Here is a 24,192-nt window from a genome sequence, read left to right on the forward strand (position 1 = left end):
TTCCAAATTAAATGCTTCTGAATAGATTTTTGTTAGAATAGGAGACAATATGTCCAGAAATTTCTTATAATATTCAACTGGGAAGCCATCCATACCTGGAGATTTCCCCATTTTCATAGCCACAATAGCCTGTCTGACCTCATCCTCAGTAATTGGGGCATCCAAGGACTCAGCTTATTGTGGAGATAATGTAGGCAATTTTATGTTAGCAAAAAACTGATTCAGCTCCTCCTGGTCATGGTTAAACAGTGATGCATATAAATGTTCATAGAACTGTTGAAAGACTTTGTTTATTTCTTTAGATGTTGACACTAATGTATCCCCCTTCTTAATTACAGGTGTAACACTATTTGTATTCTGCTGCTTTAAATATCGTGCCAGTGGCTTACCAGCTTTGTCACCACCTTCGTAGAAACTTGTTTTTAATCTAAATAATGCATATTCTGCTTCTTTGTTATATATATTATTTAGCTGGAATTTCAAATTGCACAGATCTTTGTATAAGTCATCAGTATATTGTCTTGATAAGACCTTTTCCAATGTGGTTATTTCTGCTTCCAGATTTTTTATTTGCTCCATACTTTCCTCCTTCCTTTTAGATGTTTGTGCTATTAATTTTCCTCTTATATACGCCTTGGATGCCTCCCATACCGAGGACAGCTTTACTGTGGTCCCTATGTTCAATTCAAAAAATGAAGTCAGATCCTCAGCCAACTTATCACTAAAATCCTCATCTTTTAACAGCATAGTATTCATTAGCCATCTACCCCTCCTTCCCCTTTCAGTATTTAAATCAATTTGAATTTCAACTGGTGCATGGTCTGATAATGCTGTTGGGCCAATTTTACAGTCTATCACCTGTTCTACAATGGAGTTGGATATTAGAAAAAAATCTATTCTAGAGCAGGATTTATGCCGATGAGAGAAAAATGTATATTCTTTTCCGGATGGATTCACCAATTGCCATATATCCAGCAGACCGATATCCTCAATAAGTTGATGTAAGGCAGTCCTGTCCCCAGGTACTGGTGATGTCTGAAATTTGCTTTTATCAATAACAGGGTCCATTACTTGGTTAAAGTCTCCTGCTAAAATTATTTTTCCTTCCTTGGTACCTAAAATTTTGTTCACCTTGTTAAGAAAGTCTGGGTCTTCCTTATTACGTGCATATATAACCATATAACAATTACAGCACGGAAACAGGCCAACTCGGCCCTTCTAGTCCGTGCCAAACTCTTACTCTCACCTAGTCCCACCGACCTGCACTCAGCCCATAACCCTCCTTTCCTTTCCTATCCCTATATCTGTCCAATTTAACTTTAAATGACAACATTGAACCTGCCTCAACGACTTCTGCTGGAAGCTCGTTCCACACAGCTACCACTCTCTGAGTAAAGAGGTTCCCCCTCATGTTACCCCTAAACTTTTGCCCTTTAACTCTCAACTCATGTCCTCTTGTTTGAACCTCCCCCACTCTCAATGGAAAAAACCTAACCACATCAACTCTATCTGTCCCCCTCATAATTTTAAACACCCCTGTCAAGTCCCCCCTCAACCTTCTACGTTCCAAAGAATAAAGACCCAACTTGTTCAACCTTTCTCTGTAACTTAGGTGATGAAACCCAGGTAATGTTCTGGTAAATCTTCTCTGTACTCCCTCTATTTTGTTGACATCTTTCCTATAATTCAGTGACCAAAACTGTACACAATGCTCCAAATTTGGCCTCACCAATGCCTTGTACAATTTCAACATTACATCCCAACTCCTATACTCAATGCTCTGATTTATAAAGACCAGCATACCAAAAGCTTTCTTCACCACCCTATCAACATGAGATTCCACCTTCAGGGAACTATGCACCATTATTCCTAGATCCCTCTGTTCTACTGCATTCTTCAATGCCCTATACCATTTACCATGTATGCCCTATTTTGCTTAGTCCTACCAAAATGTAGCACCTCACATTTATCAGCATTAAACTCCATCTGCCATCTTTCATCCCACTCTTCCAACTGGCCTAAATCTCTCTGCAAGCTTTGAAAACCTACTTCATTATCCACAACTCCACCTATCTTAGTATCATCTGCATACTTACTCATCTAATTTACCACCCCATCATCCAAATCTTTAATGTATATGACAAACAACATTGGACCCAGTACAGATCCCTGAGGCACACCACTAGTCACCAGCCTCCAATCTGACAAACAGTTATCCACCACTACTCTCAAGAATAGTAATAGTAATATATTAGTAAATAGTAATAGCAATAGAAATAATAAATAGTAATAGAATAGTAATAGAAAATAATAATAATTAAATATTAATATGTAAATTATGCCAGTAAATTATGAAATGTCCAGGACCAGCCTATTGGCTCAGGGTGTCTGACCCTCCAAGGGAGGAGTTGTAAAGTTTGTTGGCCACAGGCAGGAATAACTTCCTATGACGCTCTGTGCTGCATCTCAGAGGAATGAGGCTCTGGCTGAATGTACTCCTGTGCCCACCCAGTATATTATGTAGTGGATGGGAGACATTGACCAAGATGGCATGCAACTTAGACAGCATCCTCTTTTCAGACACCACCGTGAGAGAGTCCAGTTCCATCCCCACCACATTACTGGCCTTAAAAATGAGTTTGTTGATTCTGTTGGTGTCTGCTGCCCCAGCACACAACAGCAAACATGATAGCACTGGCCACCACAGACTCGTAGAACATCCTCAGCATCGTCCGGCAGATGTTAAAGGACCTCAGTCTCCTCAGGAAATAGAGACGGCTCTGATCCTTCTTGTAGACAGCCTCATTGTTCTTAGACCAGTCCAGTTTATTGTCAATTCGTATCCCCAGGTACTGCGGAATCCATTTTACTACTTCAATATTAATGCCTAACGATTGAACCTTCCTAATTAACCTTCCATGTGGAACCTTGTCAAAGTCCTTACTGAAGTCCACATAGACAACATCCACCACTTTACCCTCGTCTACTTTCCTAGAAACCTCTTCAAAAAGTTCAATAAGATTTGTCAAATATGACCTTCCACACACACATCCATCTTGACTGTTCCTAATCAGACCCTGTCTGTCCAGATAATTATAGATACCATCTCTAAGAATACTTTCCATTAATTTACCCACAACTGATGTCAAACTCACAGGCCGATAATTACTAGGTTTACTCTTAGAACCCTTTTTAAACAATGGAACCACATGAGCAGTACGCCAATCCTCCGGCACCATCCCCATTTCTAACGACATTTGAAATATTTCTGTCAGAGCCCCTGTTATTTCCACACTAACTTTCCTCAAGGTCCTAGGGAATATCTTGTCAGGACCCGGAGACTTGTCCACTTTTATATTCCTTAAAAGCGCCAGTACTTCCTCTTCTTTAATCATCATAGTTTCCATAACTTCCCTACCTGTTTCCCTTATCTTACACAATTCAATATCCTTCTCCTTATTGAATACCAAAGAAAAGAAATTGTTTAGAATCTCCCCCATCTCTTTTGGCTCCACACATAGCTGTCCACTCTGATTCTCTAAGGGACCAATTTTATCCCTCACTATCCTTTTGCTATTAATGTAACTGTAGAAACCCTTGGGATTTATTTTCACCTTACTTGCCAAAGCAACCTCATATCTTCTTTTAGCTTTTCTAATTTATTTCTTAAGATTCTTTTTACATTCTTTATATTCCTCGAGCACCTCATTTACTCCATGCTTCCTATATTTATTGTAGATATCTCTCTTTTTCCGAACCAAGTTTCCAATATCTCTTGAAAACCATGGCTCTCTCAAATTTCTAACCTTTCCTTTCAACCTAACAGGAACATAAAGATTTTGTACTCTCAAAATTTCACCTTGAAATGACCTCCATTTCTCTATTACATTCTTCCCATAAAACAAATTGTCCCAATCCGCTCCTTCTAAATCCTTTCGCATCTCCTCAAAGTTAGCCTTTCCCCAATCAAAAATCTGAACCCTGGGTCCAGACCTATCCTTCTCCATAATTATATTGAAAGTAGTATGTTACAAAGTACTACTTTAACCCCGTTAATAAGTGCATCTATACAAATTATCCTGCCTTCCTTGTCTTTAAATTCCCCAAGCAATACAAAACGAAGTTTTTAGTTAACGAAAATGATTGTCCCATTTTGTGTTGGGCACGTGGCCAAGTGGTTAAGACGTTCGTCTAGTGATCTCAAAGTCGCTGGTTCGAGCCTCAGCTGTGGCAGCGTGTTTGTGTCCTTGAGCAAGGCATTTAATCACACATTGCTCTAATGTCTGTGGGAGGAGTGGCGCCCCACACAGACTTCCAATCTGCACCTTGTAAGGCATGAAAATGCCCAACGCAGTCCTCTCATGGTTTGAACCGACGTTCCCTCCTTCCCCCCCATTTTGTTTGCTATTTAATGATGAATAGAATAACTGGCCCACCCAATCTCTTCTAAATTTCAGTGATTCAACATCTTTAAAACGTGTTTCCTGGACAAATGCAACATCAATATCTTTTTCCTCGTGATTGGATTTCCACACCCATTAATGTTCCATGATATGAAATTAACCATTTTCATGTCCTAAACTTCATGCACACATGTGCAAAAATATACATTTACCCAGATGGCTGAGTCTGGAATGCAATAAAATGAAAACTCCAAAAAAAAACCTGTGCTCGATCCCCATGTTCAATTATTACCAACAATCACTGCAAATGCTGTGCTCTCAAACAACAAGTAAAGAACCAACATAACCCAAAAACATAGAAATAATATATTCCTGCCAGATTAACTAACAAATAAAAACGAACAGGCAGGATAAACTCCACAAAGAAACAGAAAAGAAAAAGACACATGCTATGGTCTGCAAGTGCCGTGCCAGCTAGTTAGCCTAGCCCTAATCAGGCTGCTTTAACCAGCTCCCCACCCACCTTGTTATACCTAAAAAAAAAAGTTATCTCCACCTATTATTGCAATCATATCCCGTCTCTCAGTCAGCACGAACACCGCAGTTTCCCTGAATGAATTTCTCTGCCTCTGCAGCAGTAGTATAGAACTTGTTTTTTCCTTTCCACGCGAAGCGTAGAACTGCTGGATAAGCAAGTGTATACCTCATGTTGACTTTTTGCAGCATTTTCCGAGCCGTAGTAAATGCCCTCTGTTTTTCAGCTAATTCTCTGGACATATCTGGAAAGAAGGAAACTTTGCATCCCTCCCACTCAACTCCTCTCTTGGCTTTGGCCGCTCGCAGCACTTTCTCTCTGGCCGAAGAGTGCAAGAATCGTATTAGGACCAGCTTGGGAGGGTAATTCTCAACCGGCCTAGGAGCCGAGACCTGATGTGCCCTCTCAATCTCAAACTCTATGTTCAGTTCGATGCCAAATCCTTCGGACAAGATTCTTTGCATACACTTAATCAGACTGCTCGCTTCCACACCCTCCTTTGGACCGATCAGCCTGACGTTGTTGCGTCTGCTCCTGTTCTCCAGCTCCTCGACATGGTTTCTCAGCAGGTCCAAGCATTTATTATTTTGCTCGCTGGCACCCACCAGTTGCGCAGTGGTGTCCTCCACACTGGAGAGGCGGCCCTTGGCTTCCATCAGCCTCTCTTGAATGGCAATGTGTTGTTTCCTTAATCGTAGCTACATCAGCAGCCACCACGAGTAGAGTGGAACTCATACGACCTCAGCCAGTAAATTTTGGAGACTTGGCCCGTCTGTGTTGTTAGTGCGGCTTGAACCTCGGATTGTGGGCTCTGTCTTGTAGCCACGCGGCTCGTTGTAGTGCTCTTAGAAGATCCTGATATCGTACAGAGTTATCTCACAAGGTTGTTATTAGCACTTTTAGTGAAGAAAACAAACAGTTTCTAACTGCAGGACAGCTGTATCCGGACAAGGCGGAATAAATATGCTCTAATTAATAGAATTTCATGGTGGGTTGTTGGAGCTCCGCTAACATGCGGCCATCTTGCCTGGCGCCCACGTGACTCCTCCCAACAATTTTGTTTCTTAAGATTTAGTGTAAAGATAGGTTTAGGGTCAGAAGAATTACTTAAAAAATTTATGTTACTTATTTTTTTATTTTTAATATTTACTTGACATTTGAACTTCTCCCATAACCTCACCCGTGTGTGCCAATTCTTATTTCAATCTCTATAAAATGTTTAAAAAGGAAAATTTTTTAAATCCTGGTTTGCTGTTTGGAGGAAATCTTAATCTTTCAATTTATATACTTTGCTGTTGCTGAACATCAGTAATCCTCAACACCTGATAGAAATTGACCTCAGGCAAGCAGAAGCTTGTATTGAAGTGGATTACTGGGTGTTTGTGGGGCAGTTTGAGGTCGGCGACGTTTTGCTGTGGACCATAATGTTAAGTTTAGATCTTGTTGCACTAGATATTAAAAGATTTGTTCTTCAGCAGAATTAATGTAGATGCATTTATACAGTACATTCTCTTAGTCGGTTCTGAACTTTAGAGCCAAGAGCATAAAAGCAAGCATATAGCCACTGTATCTATACCAACCATCAAGTCCTGTCTATAGTAACCTTATTTACTATATTTAGTCCATAATCCATTGTATTATGGTGTTAAATGAGCTCTTTCAGATGCTTCTTAAATGTTCTGGTAGTACCTGCCTCAGCTTGAGATCTCAAAACATATGCTTTGGAAACTGACAAGCAATGTTCCCTCTATTTCCTTTTACAGCTGCGCAGTCCAATCATTGCTCTGAGCGGGAAATTTTTACATAGCCTGAAAAACGCGCAGCACCTTGCGTTTTTTTTTGTAATATGCACATCAAGCATACTCAAACCACAACTCACAATGCAAGTACACAATGTCAGGCAGTCAAAACAATGAACAGGCATAATGGCAAAAGTAAAATGTTTTGACTTGATAGCGTCAAGTGGGCTGGCAGTTCATTAATAATGAGCTACCAACTTCCATTCTGGGTTTATTGTTACAATTTGTAGCTGTGTTGTAACTTGAAACACTGAAAAGGTAAATACGTTGAAGCTCTGAAATGTTTCAAAATAAAGGTTGTGGTATTTTATTATTTAGAAAATTCATGAATTGTATTTATTAACTCATAATTACAGGATATTTCATAATTATATTAACATTATAAAAAAGAAAATTCCAGCTGTGCTGCAACAAAGGCTACGTGTATAGCAGTATTTCAGTTACTGCATGGCCATACACCCATGCAGCTTGGAGGGAATGGTGCTGAGAAGGCAATCACTTTTGTTGACACTTGTAAAATAATATGTCATAATGTACACTCATTGACACTGTAAGGACATCAAAACTACCCGTTGGGTGTGGAACATTACGATTCTATGCCTTTATAACAGAACTTGGGAAGATGAGTTTAAAAATGGCCATGTTAATCGATCCTCATTGAAATTGTTTACTTTTAATTTAATGTAATCTGGGAAATACCTATACATGATTTACCCTTATTTGACAGCTCACCTACCCATCCCGCAACCTTTCCCACCCCACGAATACATTACTTCGTATTTCTCAGGATTAAATTCCATCTGCTGTCGCCCTGCCTAACTTACCCCAACTGATTGGTATTATTCTGTGTTTGAACTTCTAACCTCCCTGTCATCACCAACAACAACTTTCAATTATTTTCTTATAGTATGATTTTGGTTCAGGCAGTTTCACTTGTCGTTCAAATTTTTGTGCAATATCTCGATCTGTTTTAAAATTACTTTTAAAGTGCCACAGAATACAGAAAGTGTTTATTTGGTGCCGTTGTCTGTTCAATTCATTCTTGGGTGTAATCTTTTTGCCAAATTTTGGATTTCTACCTGAGAAAGCATTTGGATTCTCTTGCCATGCAATCTTTCGCAAAGTGTAATTACCTCAATTAAGTTTAACTGTTTCATTCCTGTTTCCAGTAAGCTAATGATTTGCGTACAAGTGCATAAGAATTGTTAGTTCATTTGCTTGAAATGCATTTTGACATCAGGGTAAGGGTAAACGTGCAATTTAGTGATGCACACTACACACAAAAATAGGTAGAATAGGTGTATTGAAGTACTGTAATAATAAACTACCTGTATCAACAGATGAAAAAGATGAATATCAGGAGAGAAAAAACATTAAGAAGAAAATTAAAGAGCTTAAAGTCTTAGACCCAAAGGTAGCACAGAATCTCTGTAAGTATGATAGGTTATTCTGGAAGTGGTTTTAATATACTCATAATTAAAATTCTGTTTCATTGCAGAAAGTAATATTTTCTCCTCATTTGTGCCAATGTTTTCTATAGCTATTTTTCTTGGATCTTTCCGGATGCCTTATGAGGAAATTAAAAAAATTATTTTGGAAGTAGATGAAGACCAATTGACTGAGTCCATGGTCCAGGTAAATTGCAAACTCACTCTCGAATTCGCATGGGAGATAATTCGTTGATAAGCAGATGATTATATTAAATAAAGTAGTATTTTGAATTTGTCTTTTCATTGATTACTTGAATTAATGCATATTGACTTTAAATTGTTGAATTAGAAGAAGTTAATGTTAGCAATCATCTATTCAAGTGGTAGTTTATATTCAGTAGTAGTAATTGTTTGCTAAAATGTCATTCATACAGAGTGAACCTAATACCAATACCAGTTGTAAATGCAGTCAATGACCACTTTGTTAGGTATCTCATGGTTTTCTGATGTTGTAGCCCAAACCTCAAGGTTTGTCATGTTGTCCTCTTCAGCATCCTTCCTGTCCTTTTGAACTAGTCTGGCCGTTCTCCTTTGACTTCTCAATAACAAGGCATTTTTGCCCACAGAATTTTTTTTTTATTTTTAGTACAATTCTCTGTAAACCTTAGAGACTGTGGTGCATGAAAGTCCCAGGAGATCAGCAGCTTCTGAGATACTCAAACCACCCCGTCTGCACCAACAATCACTCCACGCTCAAAATCACTTAGATCACATTTCTTCCCCGTTCTGATATTTGGTTTGAACAACTACTGAACCTCTTGACCATGTGAGCATGCTGTTATGCATTGAGTCGCTGTCACATGATTGACTGATTAAATATTTGCATCAATGAGCAGGTGTACAGGTGTACCTAATAAAGTGGCCACTGAGTGCGCACAGCATTACATAAGCCATTTTTAAGGTGTTATAGTCTCATGAATGCTATGAATTATTACTCCTTTCAAGAATTGGAGGCCAAACAAACATATTAAAAACTTATTTAAGGTGCGCATCTGCGCTATATATTGATCAATCAACCTTTTAGCAGGACTGTTTCCATGTATTCCGTAAGCCATTGTGTCAGTTCATTTGAAATCACCTGGGTTGTGTTTTCAAATTAACATAAAATCATGCAAATGGTACTTCTTAAATTAATGTTTATCTGTGATATGCTTTCAGATAAATCGAAAAAAGTAATCAAAGTAAAATTAATTTTCATTTTGTCCTGCATGTCTGTGTTGTGGATTTTGTGAATGAATCTTGACCTATTATGTTGATCAGTGTACAAAACCTCATTGCTGGCATGATATATGAAGCAACCTCCCCTCTGTTCTTACACCCTAAACCCTGTCATCTTGTTAACATGAGCACTCATCAAAACATAGTTTCTGCTAACTTATGGTATCAAACCTGCTTAATGGTTTTAGTTGAACATAATTCTGCGATTGTGTCAATTGATTCAATAACCTGTTTCAGCTTATATTATCCATATTCTTTTTCCCTTCATATTGTTATCTGGGTATTATGTCTTGTATTGGATAGCACTGAGAAACAAGCATTGTAAAACTCAGTACAGGACAGACCTTAATGTTTGTTTTATCACGATGATTCATTTCAATGATTAGCAAGTGGAAATTGTGTTGTTGCTTCTCAAGAAAGCAATCCAAGTAGCTTTAGGATCACTTCAAAGTAATAAATCTCCAGGAGAGGACGGTTTTCCACCTGAATTTTATAAAAAGTTTAAACATTTATCATTTCCTCCTTTTATGGAGTTAATACGTCAAGCGGAAAAAATACATAAACTCCCAGAATCTTTCTCAACAGCGATTGTAATAGCATTACCAAAAAAAGATAGAGATCCTTTAAAACCAGCATCATATCGACCTATTTCTTTGTTGAACACGGATTATAAAGTAATAGCAAAAATTTTATCGAATAGATTATCTAAATATTTACCAAAATTAGTACATATGGATCAAGCAGGATTTATTAAAAATAGACGATTGGCAGATAATGTAACTCGGCTACTCAGTATAATTCAGTTGGCACAAAAAAGATAGGAGAAGAGTATAGTAGTAGCCTTGGATGCAGAAAAAGCATTTGATAGATTGGAATGGGATTTTTTTTTAAGTGTTAGAAAAATATGGGTTAGGAGCACCTTTTATAAACTGGATTAAAACTTTAAATATTAACCCTAATGCTAAAGTAGTGACAAGTAGTCAAATTTCAACACCATTCCAGTTAAAAAGGTCAACTAGACAAGGTTGTCCATTATCACCTGCTTTATTTGTATTGGCGATAGAACCATTAGCAGAACTAATTAGAATTGATTCAGATATTAAGGGTTTTAGAGTTAATCAGGAGGAATATAAAATTAATCTATTTGCTGATGATGTTTTGATTTACTTAACAAACCCACAGCATTCATTACGTAAATTATCTTCTAGATTGGATGAATATGGGAAGGTATCAGGGTATAAAATAAATTGGGATAAAAGTGAAATTTTACCTCTTACTAAAGGAGCCTATAGCCAATGTCGATTAGTAACCCAATTTAGATGGCCAGTAAATGGTATAAATTATTTAGGTATAAGACTTGATAATGATGTAAAGAATTTATATAAATTTAATTATTTACCACTATTGAAAAAAATTCAAGAAGATCTTGACAAATGGATGATACTACCAATAACATTAGTGGGTAGAGTCAACGTTGTAAAAATGAATATATTTCCTGGATTACAGTATTTGTTTCAAACATTACCAATACAATTGCCACAGAAATTTTTTCAAGAGTTAAATAAATGTGTGAGAAAATTTCTTTGGAAAGGTAAGATGTCAAGAATATCATTGGAAAAATTGACATGGAAATTTGAGTTAGGAGGGTTACAACTTCCAAACTTTAAGAATTATTATAAAGCAAATCAACTTAGATTTATCGCATCTTTCTTTGATGAACAAAAACCGGCATGGATTAGAATAGAATTAGATAAGATAGGAGAAAATACACCCGAAAATTTTATATATAAATGGGAATCTAAATGGATACAGGAAAAGGAAGAATCTCCTATATTAAAACATTTGATTGATCTATGGAATAAGATAAACGTTGATAATGAAATAAAGAAATCTTTATTAGCAAGGAGACCTTTGATTCAAAACAGACTTATTCCTTTTACAATGGACAATCAACTTTTATATAATTGGTACCAAAAAGGGATTAGATCTATAGGAGACTGTTATGAACGAGGTATATTGATGCCATTTGAACAATTAATGAATAAATATAAAATATCAAATAACACTTTCTTTTGTTACCTTCAATTAAGGGCTTATTTAAAAGACAAACTGGGTCAAACAATGTTTTTGCCAAAACCCAATGAAATTGAAATTTTAATTCAAAAAGGAAAAATTTAAAAAATTATTTCTTTTATGTATAATTTGATTCAAAAACAGACAATTAAACAAGAAATCCACAAGTCAGAACAAAAATGGGAAACAAATCTGAATATTAATATTGATGAAACAAATTGGTCAAGACTGTGTCTTGACAGTATGACAAATACAATAAACGTTCGACTTAGATTAGTACAATATAATTTTTTACACTAATTATATATTACACCGCAAAAAATAAATAGACTAAATTCAAACTTATCTGATCAGTGCTTTCGGTGTAATCAAGAAATTGGTACTTCCTTACATTCTATTTGTCTTGTTCCAAAATTCAACCTTTTTGGATAAATTTAAGAGTTTTATTGGAACAAATTACTGGAATTCAACTTCCACATAACCCTATATTATTTCTATTAGGTGATATTGAAGGAATAAAACCGAAACTTAAACTGAATAAATATCAGAAAGAGTTTATAAAAATTGCATTGGCAGTATCCAAGAAGGCTATAGCAGTTACTTGGAAATTGGATTCGTATTTAAGTATGGATCGTTGGAATAATGAAATTTCTAGTTGCATTCCACTCAAAAAAATTACTTATAATTTAAGAGATAAATATGATACATTTTTGAATATTTGGCACCCATATTTACAAAAGATAGGATGGCATATTTAGTTGCTCCAATGATAAAGATGTTGGTCCCTTGGGGAAAGTAATAAATAAATATACTAAATTTATTTTGAATCCCATGGAGCATGTGGAAACTTTCCAATATCCAGGCAGTTCTTCTTTCTTCTTTCTTTTTTTTTCTTTATTTTCAGGTAGGGATATATATTGGGGAGAAGGGTTAAGGGGAGGGGGGAGGGTAGATGTTATCATTCTATGTTAATCATTTCAAAAACTCAATAAAAATTATATTAAAAAAAAAGAAAGCAATCCACATGGTGGCAAATATCAGTTAAAACTAAACAACAAAGATTAAAACCAATCTCTATCTTATTTATTTAAAAAACATGCTTTCTTGGCATCTTTGGGGAGTTAAGACTTCCTTGGTATCATGGCTTAATGAGAATGAAACAGTTCTTCCCTAATTTGTGGAATGTATGGAAGCACTTGTGATAAGCTTGAAAAGGAGAGATGTCCTATCCAGTGAGGTTCAGAATGAAGGGCAGCAATTGAGGATGTGTGCAAAGGGAAATCTCATGGATGTGAACACAGCGCAGCCAGCCATTTGATTATGTTATTGGTGCAATAAGAGTCATGAATATAATATTAAATCCCACCTGCCCTCAACTGTATCATAAGCATAAGGTGTTCCCTCGTGCAAAATTGGAGGTAACAACTACTTAATGACTGCTGAGTCTGAGGTGGTGTGTTGATTCACTTTGATGATTCACTTCTGGTAATCATTGTAATAATCAATGCACTTCTGGTTCTGGTTACAGAACACTTTGAGATTCTCATGGGGCACCTCAGACTGATGGGATTGGTGTCAATAACTTCTCTGCAAAATGCATAATCCTGACTGAATCAACATATTTATGTTGCCTGCTATTCTATTTGTGAGAAGAAGGCAAATAATTCTGTACTCCTGGAATATATATGTAATCCTCTTACAGGGGCTTGTATACCAACCTGGCTCTTTAGCTCACCCTGCTAACAGCCATGTGACTCAGTGGCGAGAAGGCTGCCTGTCATGAGCAATATACATCTAGGATTGGTATGATTTGGGGCTCAACCAAACAGGAAAGCTGGGACATTCCTAGAGACATGGCTTGTTAACCCCTTGCTCACAGCCACCGAACTCAGTGGTGAGAAAACCACCTTTCTCAAACTCCATATGTCTAGGGTCAATGTAACTTGGATCCCACCAAACCCAGGAAGTTGGGATGTCTCGCCCACCCGAACCTTGATCTGTGCGAGTGCTGTGTAACTTACTGGCCTTTATGCAATTGTCCGTTGGCAAGAAATAACAGACCATACACTGTAGACAATTATAAAGAAAGTATATTTTCAAATGTCAGCTTTATCAAACAGTAGGAAAAGAAAGGGAAAAAAATAAAAGGGACACATTACGGTTAACTCAGTCCAAATGTGCACTTAAGTTGGAGCTCATCTTGAAGTTGTCTTTAACTCCCGTGCTGGACTCACACTCTGCGTGAAAGCACACACCACCTTCTGAATGTCACTCAACATCCACCTTGAACAAGTACTGGTCCTTCCTCCTTGAAGCCATTCATCTGCACCAAACACCTTGTGCAAGATCCTCGGCTATCTTCCCTCCTGTCTTCTCCCAGCTCCTGCCAAAAAGACGTCGACCCACACCAGTGTCCATCACGAAAATCTCTCCGCTCAGCGTTCTCTGGACCCTTCTCCCAATTCCACCATCCCGACTGGGTGACACAGCATTCCTAAGTTGAACAACATAGCACCTTATCTCTAGCTCAAACCCAAATAGGCTGAAAGCGGAACAGACTGTTCAGACAGAACTGCTAAAATGAAATACCTACAGAATAGTAGTAAAAATCTTAACCAGAGCGATAAATAAGGGTATCTCAATTTGAGTGAATGCTGTGTAAATATTGCCCATACACAGTTGTATATTTACCAAACTTACAGTTACAGAAAAAAGAAAAGAAAAATAGAAGGGCCCTTACAGTTAAACCAACGCAATGTGCACATAAATGCTGGAGCTCATTTCTGGAGTAGTCGGGCTGGACCCACAGTCTGCGTGACAGCACTCGCCACAGTCTGAATTTCCCTCAAAGACCATCTTGAATGAACTGGCTCTCTCAGGAGTATTGGCCATTCCTCCTTGGATCCATTCATCTGCACAAAACACTTCTTGTAACAGGGATTCTCCTTCCAACGGCATTCTGTGGCATCTTCCCATGTGCCCCGCTCTGCAGCTCCCACCCAAAAGGACCCCAAACCAGACTACTGTCTTTCAGAAATCTCTTCTCACCTAGCTCTACATCCCACAATCCTGAGAGGCTGACATAACATGGCTCCTTATCTTTAGCCGAAACCAAAACACTCTTATCAGCAGGGCACTCTACTTTTAGCGAAAACTGTTAAAATAAAATATCTCACAGCATAGCAGTAGAAATCTTAACCAGGGCATTACATATAGTCTCTGTGTCATCCCTTACTCGGTGTGTTATTCCTCTCTGCGCCTTGTGGCACATTGGGCAGCAGCCTGGCCATTTCTTTAGCATTTGTTTGTTTTTTATGAGGCCAAGTTACTAGCTCGATACTTAACCCAGCACAAACGGAAAGTGTGCAAGGTGCCAGCTGGATTCAAATTCGGTACCACTTGCCTTAAAGTTTGGTGCGGATATCTCTACACCAGCTGCTGGCCCCTTACTCAGTACTTTGCTGCAAATTGTAGAAATTTGACCATGCTCACTGCATCAGAGTTTCTAATAGTTCTCCTTTGCCTGAGCAAGCCCATACTTATATTTCATTATCTAACTTAATTCTAAGTGTACTCCTATCCAGTCTAAGTACTTCATATTCTGCATGCTGGCGTGTAAGATGCAGACTGGGGCATTTGTTATTTCGTCTCATGTCAAAGTTGAAGTGATTTTGGTTTGGTATGATTTTGACCTAGAAAAATCACTTTAATCTAATTATTAGAAATTATTATTTTGGTCATTCTGTTTGTGATATTTCCATAGTTACATCGTGCTTGATCTCCTGTAAGTAGTTTCATTCTCATGGTATTTCTTTGATAGCTGTTTTTCATTTGATTTTACTTTTGGGATTCCTCTGCAACTTGCCTATGATGTATTAAAATGTCATTTAAATAATCACCCAGTATCAGATGATTTGGAGGCAACAAAACACTTTAACAAAGCATCTTTTATATTATTTGTTTCTTTTGTCAACAGAATTTGCTGCACCATCTACCAGAACAGGAACAGGTGGTTACCTTGGCACGTTTCAAGGACGATTACAATAATTTGTCAGAACCAGAGCAATTTGGAGTAGTGGTGAGTGTTCTGTGCAAATCATCAAACTGAGATTTTAAGGATCTTTATTATTCTAATAAACTTCAATCAAGAGAGTAGTTCTGTATTCACATATGATTAATTTAACTTCATTAATGTTGATACATGATTTGACGCCGATAGATAGAAAATTATTTTTTTTCTCCTCCCAATTAAGAATTCCTGTCTTGAGAATTTTCCTTGCAAAAAAAAATCTATTCACCTGTTCAGGAAAGATTTAAGGAAAGCTTCTTCCCCTATGCATCAGATTTCCATGAACATTACTTTATTATTTTGCTTTGTTTTTGCAGAACTCTTTCCATGTAAGACAATCTCTGGTATTGTGAAATGCCAAAAATCAACACAGACCAGAAGTGATTGTTATTAGCAGGTCAGAAAACATGTGCGCCAAGAGAATCAGCTGAAATTTCAGGTCCACATAGGAGATTCTGTGGATTCTGGAAAAAAAAGAGAGAGAGAGAGAGAGATAAAAAAACCTGAAGAGGTCATCTTGTCAGTCAATGGGTTAAAGGGGACAGTTAAATGTAATAATACAAATGGATGTGTGAAAATTTGAGAAACGTTGGGCTGTAAGACGTTCCCAGGAAGTCAGGCTTTGCTAATGGAGAGAGGGAGTTTGAGCTATCATGGATGACTTGCAACAGAAATAACACCTGAAGTTGTTGAATTCATTATTAACTCCAGATGGCTGTTTTGTGCTTATATGGGAGATGAGTGGTTGTTTCTTCAAGCTTTCATTTGGTCTCCTTATAACAATATTGGGGGCCATAGACAGACAGGCCAGTCCTGATACAATGTCTCAGCCTGACACACTAACCATCTCTTGTCACCAACAGATGTTGCTTGACCCACAGTGTTTTATTTTTTGCTCCTGTCTGTGACAGATAGGCTAGTATGAGATAGAGAATTAAACTGGTGGCCACTGTTACTCTACAAAAATATTTGTCCATTCAGCAAGTCCAAGTGAGTCACCACTTCACCAGGAAAGACTAGGCACAACCTGGGTGGTAGAATGGGAAAAGGTGAAAGAACAGGGTTGTATCCTCTGTAGTTATATGAAAATGTGCTCTAAGAAGGGGAGTGATTGATGGGAGTGGAAGAGCGAGTTAGGGACCAGTGATTATTGCTGCAGATTTCAGTTTATGATGTTGAAACCATACGAGTGATTTTTTTTTTAATGACTACAGTTAGGTATTCACATTGTAATCATAACTTATTAATATAATATTATTTATACAGAAATAACAATGAAAAGCTCACGTACAGGGAAATAAAATCTTATAATATATGGTTTTCTGGCCTGTAGAACAGTTCCAGTTCAAAATGAGAAAAGACTCAATGTGTTTAGTGCTTGCCATGCTGTTCATTTATATCTTTTCTTTATTATTAAGAACTGTTAACGTTTTTTACTGTTGATTGTAGAGAAACAAAATAGGCTGCTCCCATTTAAAAGTCAAGTTCATTGCAGGAAGTAATGAAGCAAAGTGTTTTTTAATAAATTCTGTGAGGATGAATTTCTACAACTCTAATGACCATATGAGCCTGTGTTTCAATAATTATGCAAAATTGTTCTGGGCCATTTTGATGGCTATTGTAATGGGCTTGATCAGACCCAAACTATTCAAACGTCCAGGAGATGTGGTAATAAATGTATAAGCACTGCAAAATAATTTATTATCATAAAATAGAAAGCACAAAGAAACCACAGAAAATATTACAAATGTTTGTACATAGCAAGTCACAAAGATTTCCACTAAGATTTCTGCGCTCATAATTCTCAGTCACCACTTGATTGTTGCTGTTGTCGAAGGAACTCTGCATTCCGACTCACTCATGAATCCATCTCTGGGTCACAAGCACTGATCACGATTTCTTGTCCTCTGTTGAAGTCTGACGAACCCAAGGATGATACCCCAACAAATACGAGTTTCACAAGCATAAGAAGACACACAGAGACAGATAAACTCTTTGATCTTTTGTTCTCCTGTCATTAACTCAGCCTTGTTTCTTTCATTCAAACACTTCTGTTCATTAACACAATCTTCAGCATACCTTTTTAAAATCAATTAAGTACTTTAATGGTCACTCCTTATCCATTGATCCACCAATGTTTTGAACATAACATTCCCAGACTACAAATAATATTAATATTACATATAAGTGATAAACCCGAATGCAAAAAATTATCCGTCAATCCAACTTGGGACAGACATAAAGAAAGAATCCATCAACCTAGCTCTCAAAGTGACCAACGGACATTAAGTCATTAACAGATATTCTCATGTTAATGGTGTCTGAGACTAAAGCTATGTCCACGCTAGACCGGATAATTTTGAAAATGCTGGTTTCACATAAAAATGATAGGCGTCCACACCAGGCATTTTTGAAAATACCTCCGTCCACATTAAAATGGGTATTTGGGCGAATCTCCTCCTACTGGGCATGCGTAGAACACATCTACAGAAAAGAAGTGAAGAGGAAACGGTATACTATTTCCGTTTCTGCTGCGGCGTTGTGCTATTTCCATTGGTCAAAAACTAGAGTACCTACAACAACAGCGAAAGAAAGTTTTCAACAATGTCTTCGAGGAATACAAAGAAAACCTCCACTCGAAAAAGCAGACCGGACTTCTTCGTTTGGACAGACGATGAAGTTGCTGCTTCTGCGAGTTACCAATGACTACAAAGTCAGCAAAGCAGTGGAGATTGTGCACTGGGAGTCGTGCCAAACCAAATACAAGAAAACAATGAAATGCTGCGCTGCCGCCACCATCTGTTCCGGCATGTCATGACAGCGTTTTTAAAAAGCTCCGGTTACCCCCGTACACATTACACCGCCCAGCCGGCGTTTTCAGATTTACACACTCTGGAGAGCGTTTTAGAAAAGCTCCATATTTGGAGGTGGGAAACGCTGTTTCAGTGTGGACAGGAGGGGGGGGAAACGTCGACTCAGACTATGAGAGGCCTACGTCGGGCATTTTTATGCCTTACAAGGCGCAGATTGGAAGTCTGTGTGGGGCGCTACTCCTCACACAGTGTGGACGGAGGGTCAAAATGAAGAGAAAAAGCTTCTGTTACGGATTTATCCGGTTTAGTGTGGACATAGCCTTATCTAGCTGCTATCAACAAACATTAGACATTAACAGGCTTACAGTGTTTGCCTTGTACAGACACTCTGCAAACATTATTTTTACTTTTTTTTGAATTATTGAAATGTGCTCGCTGTTGGATGTCACTGTCACAGTGCGTCAACGGCAGTTTAGGCAGTCTTAGAGCAATGCAGCATGGATTCAGGCTCTTGGGCCTAATCAGTCTATGCAGGCCACAATGCCCACTCATCTAGTCACAATTTCCTGTGCTCAGTCCGTATCCCTTCAAGCCCTGCCACACCATGTATCTACTGAATGCAAATGCTTCTTGTATTATACTATTGTATCTGCCTCAACTATTTCCTCAATCCATTTTTTGAAACATTAGCTATTATCTTATGCACTTGTAGCTCATTTATTTTATGATGTCACACAGTGGAAAAATAAATTTTCCAGTGAACCCAGTAATTTTCAAGTGAGTGTGGCAAATAGAATAGGGTGAGTTCCAAAGGTATGTGAGTATCTGAAGCAGGTGAGTTTCAGGACAGTGCCGAAATGGGGCCCAGGTTTGTTAAAGTGAGTACAGGAAAGGGGCCTCTAGTGTGCTTCGTTAAAATGCAGTAACAGTAAAAAGCTTTAAAATAAAACATTAAACAGCTGCATATATCTCCAAGTTATTGCATGTATCAGAAAATGGTTAATCAACCACAAGAGAGTACAAAATAATTCTATGCATAAAGACAATTTAAAAACATAATTTACTTACTGAAAAAATTAGCTGCAGTAATTCATTGAGCTCTCCGGCGGTATAGTGGCACCTGCACCGGACTTCAAGGCAAGTGGTCCTGGGTTCAAATCTGGCGTGCTCCTTACATGCTTTCCATTTGTGCTGGGTTGATCGTCAAGCTAGGAACTCGGCCTCGTGAAAACCAGGCTCAATAAATGGCAAGGTTGCCTCTGATGCACCACAAGGCACAGAGAGGAACTTGGCAACAGCAACAGCAATTCATTTAGCATCTAGAGCTAGCACCATGTAAGGATTGTTCAGAGACAAACTTTAGATTGAAGTGCACGTTAAGCAGAATCATGCTAATTTAAAATCTGAGGGGAAAAAATATATTTTTTTACTCCTTTTATATAAGAGTTTTTTTTCCCCGGCGGGTTGCAGTCAGCATAAGAGGTCGTTCGTTGGTGAGGTAGCAATGGTTTAATTCTGTTCCTGTGTCTTCTGGTCTTATAATATTTTAATGTAGTATTTTTATAATATTTAAAAACTGTATTTGTGAATGCAGCACACAAACTAGGAATTATATACATTTTCAGTATCATTCACTTGACAAGTGCTGTTTGCTACTTTGTTGATTTTAATAGATAATAGATTTTTCAGAGGTTTTTAATTTTGTATGCTTTTGATTTGAAAAATTTCAATAAATTTTATGTTTTGCAGAGGCAATTGAAGACCAGATCAAATGAGTTATTTTCTAATAGTATTGCATATTTGGTTAGAGTTTGGTTCTAGTCAAGGGGTTCATTTTGTGATTTAACTCTCAAGAGCTGATTCAAAGCACTTTATGATTATCAGCATTCTGAATTTTGTTACAGTTGTCAAGTACTGTCTTGGCCATCTGGTTCACAGAGTTTGTTATGATACTTGAAGCTCTGGGTATTCTCAAAGGCCTCAAAAACTTCTTCTGCGGTAATTGGAAGATTTAAAGTTCCAGAGTGCTGTCATGGAAACATAAGAATAAAGACATTCACTGGCAAATTATCATTCTGTACTGAGCTATTGGAGGGTGCTAGGCTGGGGTTAAGGGCCCAATGTATGAGACAGGCATAAAATTAGTGGCGCATTTGGTAGACCATGTCGCACAGTGCTGGAGACCCTGAGATGCTGTCTGGAGTTTGCACATACTCCCTGTGATAGCATGGGTATCTTCTTTGTGTTCGGGTTTCCTCCCATATGCTCAGGAAAAGCAGGCTGGTAGGTTAGTCGACCACTGTACATATAGGTGAATGATACAACCTTGTGGAAGTGGTTGGCTAAGTCGAAGAGTCATAGAAAAATTCAGCATAGTAACAGAGCCTTCAACTCATCTAGTCCTTACCAAACCCCTCATGTTCCCCTTAAACTTTTTACTTTTTATCTTTAGCCCATGACCTCAAATTGTAGTCTCACCCAACCTCAAAGAAAAAAGCCTCAAAATTTTGCACCCCTCCATCAAATCTCCCTTTAATCTTCTACTTTCCAAGGAATAAATACCAACCTTTTCAATCTTTCCATATAACTCAGGTCCCCCCAGACCTGGCAATATCTTTGTTGGGAGGATAAAGAGCCTATTCTCGGATTATTGCAAACAGGCTGCAAGGACTTGGTGGGCTGAAGGTCTGTTTCCATGATTTATTCTGCCCATATTGCCATTTTGAATTATGATACTGGGCAAGGTGTAAGACAGAATAAAAACTAATCAGGAGCCTAACAGAGATATTTTAAACAAGTATAATATCCTCTATTTGCTGATATTATTTGCCAATTCAACTCTCAATTTAATTTTACATCAGAGCTAAGTACATTGATAATATTTTGGGATATTTAGCTGTGGAGGCAATTCCAAGATTTCATTACTTCATAGCTGACTTGTGCGTCAACTTCATTTGTCTGCTTTAGCTGCACAAGGTATAAGATTGCAAGACAATCTCTAGTCAGTCTTGGAAATACGATTTGCAATGCCTTGGAAAAAGTATTCAGCCCCCACGTCTATTTTCACATATTAATGTCTCAATTTCTAAACTTATAATATATGGAAGTAAGATATTTTGAACTAATCTACAAAACATAGTACATTATGTCAAATCAAAAGAAAAATTCCAAAACCCGCCAACAATTTACTAAATATTAAAAAACAAAATTGTGAGGCTGAAAAACTCAGAGCCCACTTCTTTGGTAAGGGTTCCACACCCCACACTGATGACCTTATCTTCCATTTTCAACCTTCCTCCTCTTCTTGAACAGCCCGCTGTGGTTCTCTACCTGCTTTGGATCTTTTCATCTTGAATAGCTGATGAGACATCAACTGTCTCGGCTTCAAAAATAATTCTTCTGTCGCCTCTATCTCCAAGCCCTCTTCTCTGGCAAGGATTCCATACTCCACGCCGGTGACACCTTCTCTCGTCTTCAACTCTCCTCCTCTTCTTGCACACCGCCCTCTGGTTCTCTGCCTGCTCTGGATTTTTTTCATCTCAGATTGCTGGTCAGACGTTAACCATGTTGACTTCAAAAATAACTACTCTCCTCTCCTATCAGATTCCTTCTTCTCCAGCTCTTGACCTTGTCCACCAATCTGGATTTACCTATCACTTTCTGGCTAGCCTCCCCCCACATTTCTATTCTGGCGTCTTCCCACTTACTTTTCAGTCCTGAAGAAGGGTCTCAGCCTGAAACATTGAGCATGTATTTATTTCCATAGATGCTGCCTGACTGCTGAGTTCCTCCGGCATTTTGTGCGTGTTGTTTTTCATCCCTTTGTAATTACTACACTAACTTTCCTCAGGTGCAATACTGTATATTTGCTTACTGACTCACCCATTTGTTGATGAAGAAAACTGGAGTATCACCTGAATAAATACTCCTTTCCCTGTAAGGTCCAACAGTATGGCAGATTTTCAACAGACCAAATCAAAATGAAGACATAAGAACATTCAAGATAAGTGTGGGAAATCTGGGGAAGGGTACTAGACCATCTCAAAGGCACTGAATATACCTCGAAGCTCAGTGCAGTCCAGCGTGAAACCACAGCCACACTGCCTAAGTCAGGCCGACCCTCTAAACGTAGTCGCCTGAGAAGAATGGCAAATGTGAGAGATATTATTGTGATGTCAACAGTTACTCTGAGTGAGCTGCAGAAGTCAGTAGCTGCATCTGAAGAGGAAGTTCATGGCTCCACAATCTCTAAGGCCTTGCACAAAAAGGCTATTTATGGAAGAATGTCAAGGAAGAGGCTCCAGCTTAAAAAAAATTGGCTTATGAGACCAAGGCGTATCCTTGACTGGAAAGACTTTGCAAGGTGTCACTTAGAGACTGTGAAAATGTGGAAGAAGGATTTTGCGGTTGGATGAGACTAAGGTGGAACTTTTTGGCTTCAACACTAAGCAGTACGTGTGGCGTAAATAATACTGCACGTCAGCCAGGTAATACCATCCCAACTGTAAAGTATGGTGGAGGTAGTATCATGCTATTGGGTTGCTTTTCAGCAGCAAGGTCTTGAAATCTTTCAGGATTGATGGGAAGATGAATGCTGTTACATACAGAGAGATCCTGGATAAAAACCTGCTAGCCTCTGCCAGAAAGCTTAAACTGGACAGACCACAAGACAGAGAAGTAGAATTAGGCCATTCTGCCCATCAAGTCTGCTTTATCATTCCATCATGACTGATCCTGGATCCCACTCAAACCCCATACACCTACCTTTTCGCCATAACCTTTGATGCACTGACCAATCAGGAAACTTATCAATTTTCACTTTAAATATACCCACAGTCTTAGTTTCTGTAGCTGTCTGTGACAGAACATTCCACAGATTCAGTACTCTCTGGCTAAAAAAAAAATCCTCCTCACCTCTGTTCTAAAGGGTCGCCCCTCAACTTTGAGGCTTTGCCCTCTAGTTCTGGACACCCCACCATAGGAAACATCCTCTCCACATCCACCTTATCTAGTCCTTTCAACATTCAGTTGGTTTCAATCAGACCTCCCTGCATTCTTCTAAATTCCAGTGAGTGCAGGCCCAATGCTGCCAAACGCTCCTTGTATGTTAACCCCTTCATTCCCTGTATCATCTTCGTGAACCCCCTCTTCATTCTCCAATGTCAACCTATCCTTTCTGAGATGTGAGACCCAAAACTGCTGACAATACTGCAGGTGTCTTATATGGCCTCATGATTATCTCCTTGTTTCTATATTCTATTACACTTGAAATAAATGGCAACATTGCATTTGCCTTTTTACCACAGACTCAACCTGTAAATTATTCTTCACGGGGTCTTTCACGAGGACTCCTAAGTCCCTTTGCACCTCCGATGTTTGAATTTTCTCCCCATTTAAATAATTATCTGCACTATTGTTCCTTTTACTAAAATGCATTATCATACATTTCCTAGCACTGTATACCAACTGCCACTTTTTTGTCCATTCTTCAAATTTATCAAAGTCCTTCTGCAATTGCATTGCTTCCTTCATGCTACCTGTCCCTCCACCTATCTTTTTATCATCTGCAAACTTTGCCACAAAGTTATCAATTTGATTATCTAAATGTAAAAAGTAGTGGTCCCAATACTGACCCCGATGAACTCCAGTAGACACTGGCAGCTGATCAGAAAAGCTCCCTTTATTCCCACTCATTGCTTTCTGCCTGTCAGCCATTCCTTTAACCATACCGGTGTCTATCCTGTAATGCCATGAGATTTTATCTTGTTAAGCAGCCCCGTGTGTGACATTTT

The 24,192-nt window shown here is 38.3% G+C and overlaps 1 protein-coding gene across 1 annotated transcript in view; it reads left to right on the forward strand.

Moving 5' to 3' along the window:
• The window catches only part of LOC140200768 (protein diaphanous homolog 3-like), a 560,350-nt gene that overhangs the window by 262,054 nt on the left and 274,104 nt on the right, over nucleotides 1-24,192 (forward strand). The window contains exons 18-20 of the mRNA XM_072264370.1: nucleotides 8,078-8,167; nucleotides 8,278-8,372; nucleotides 15,495-15,596. Coding sequence (XP_072120471.1) covers nucleotides 8,078-8,167; nucleotides 8,278-8,372; nucleotides 15,495-15,596 — 287 coding nt within the window. The remainder of the gene's footprint in view (nucleotides 1-8,077; nucleotides 8,168-8,277; nucleotides 8,373-15,494; nucleotides 15,597-24,192) is intronic.

This window comes from Mobula birostris, chromosome 7, assembly GCF_030028105.1.
Source record: "Mobula birostris isolate sMobBir1 chromosome 7, sMobBir1.hap1, whole genome shotgun sequence".
Lineage (NCBI taxonomy): Eukaryota > Metazoa > Chordata > Chondrichthyes > Myliobatiformes > Myliobatidae > Mobula > Mobula birostris.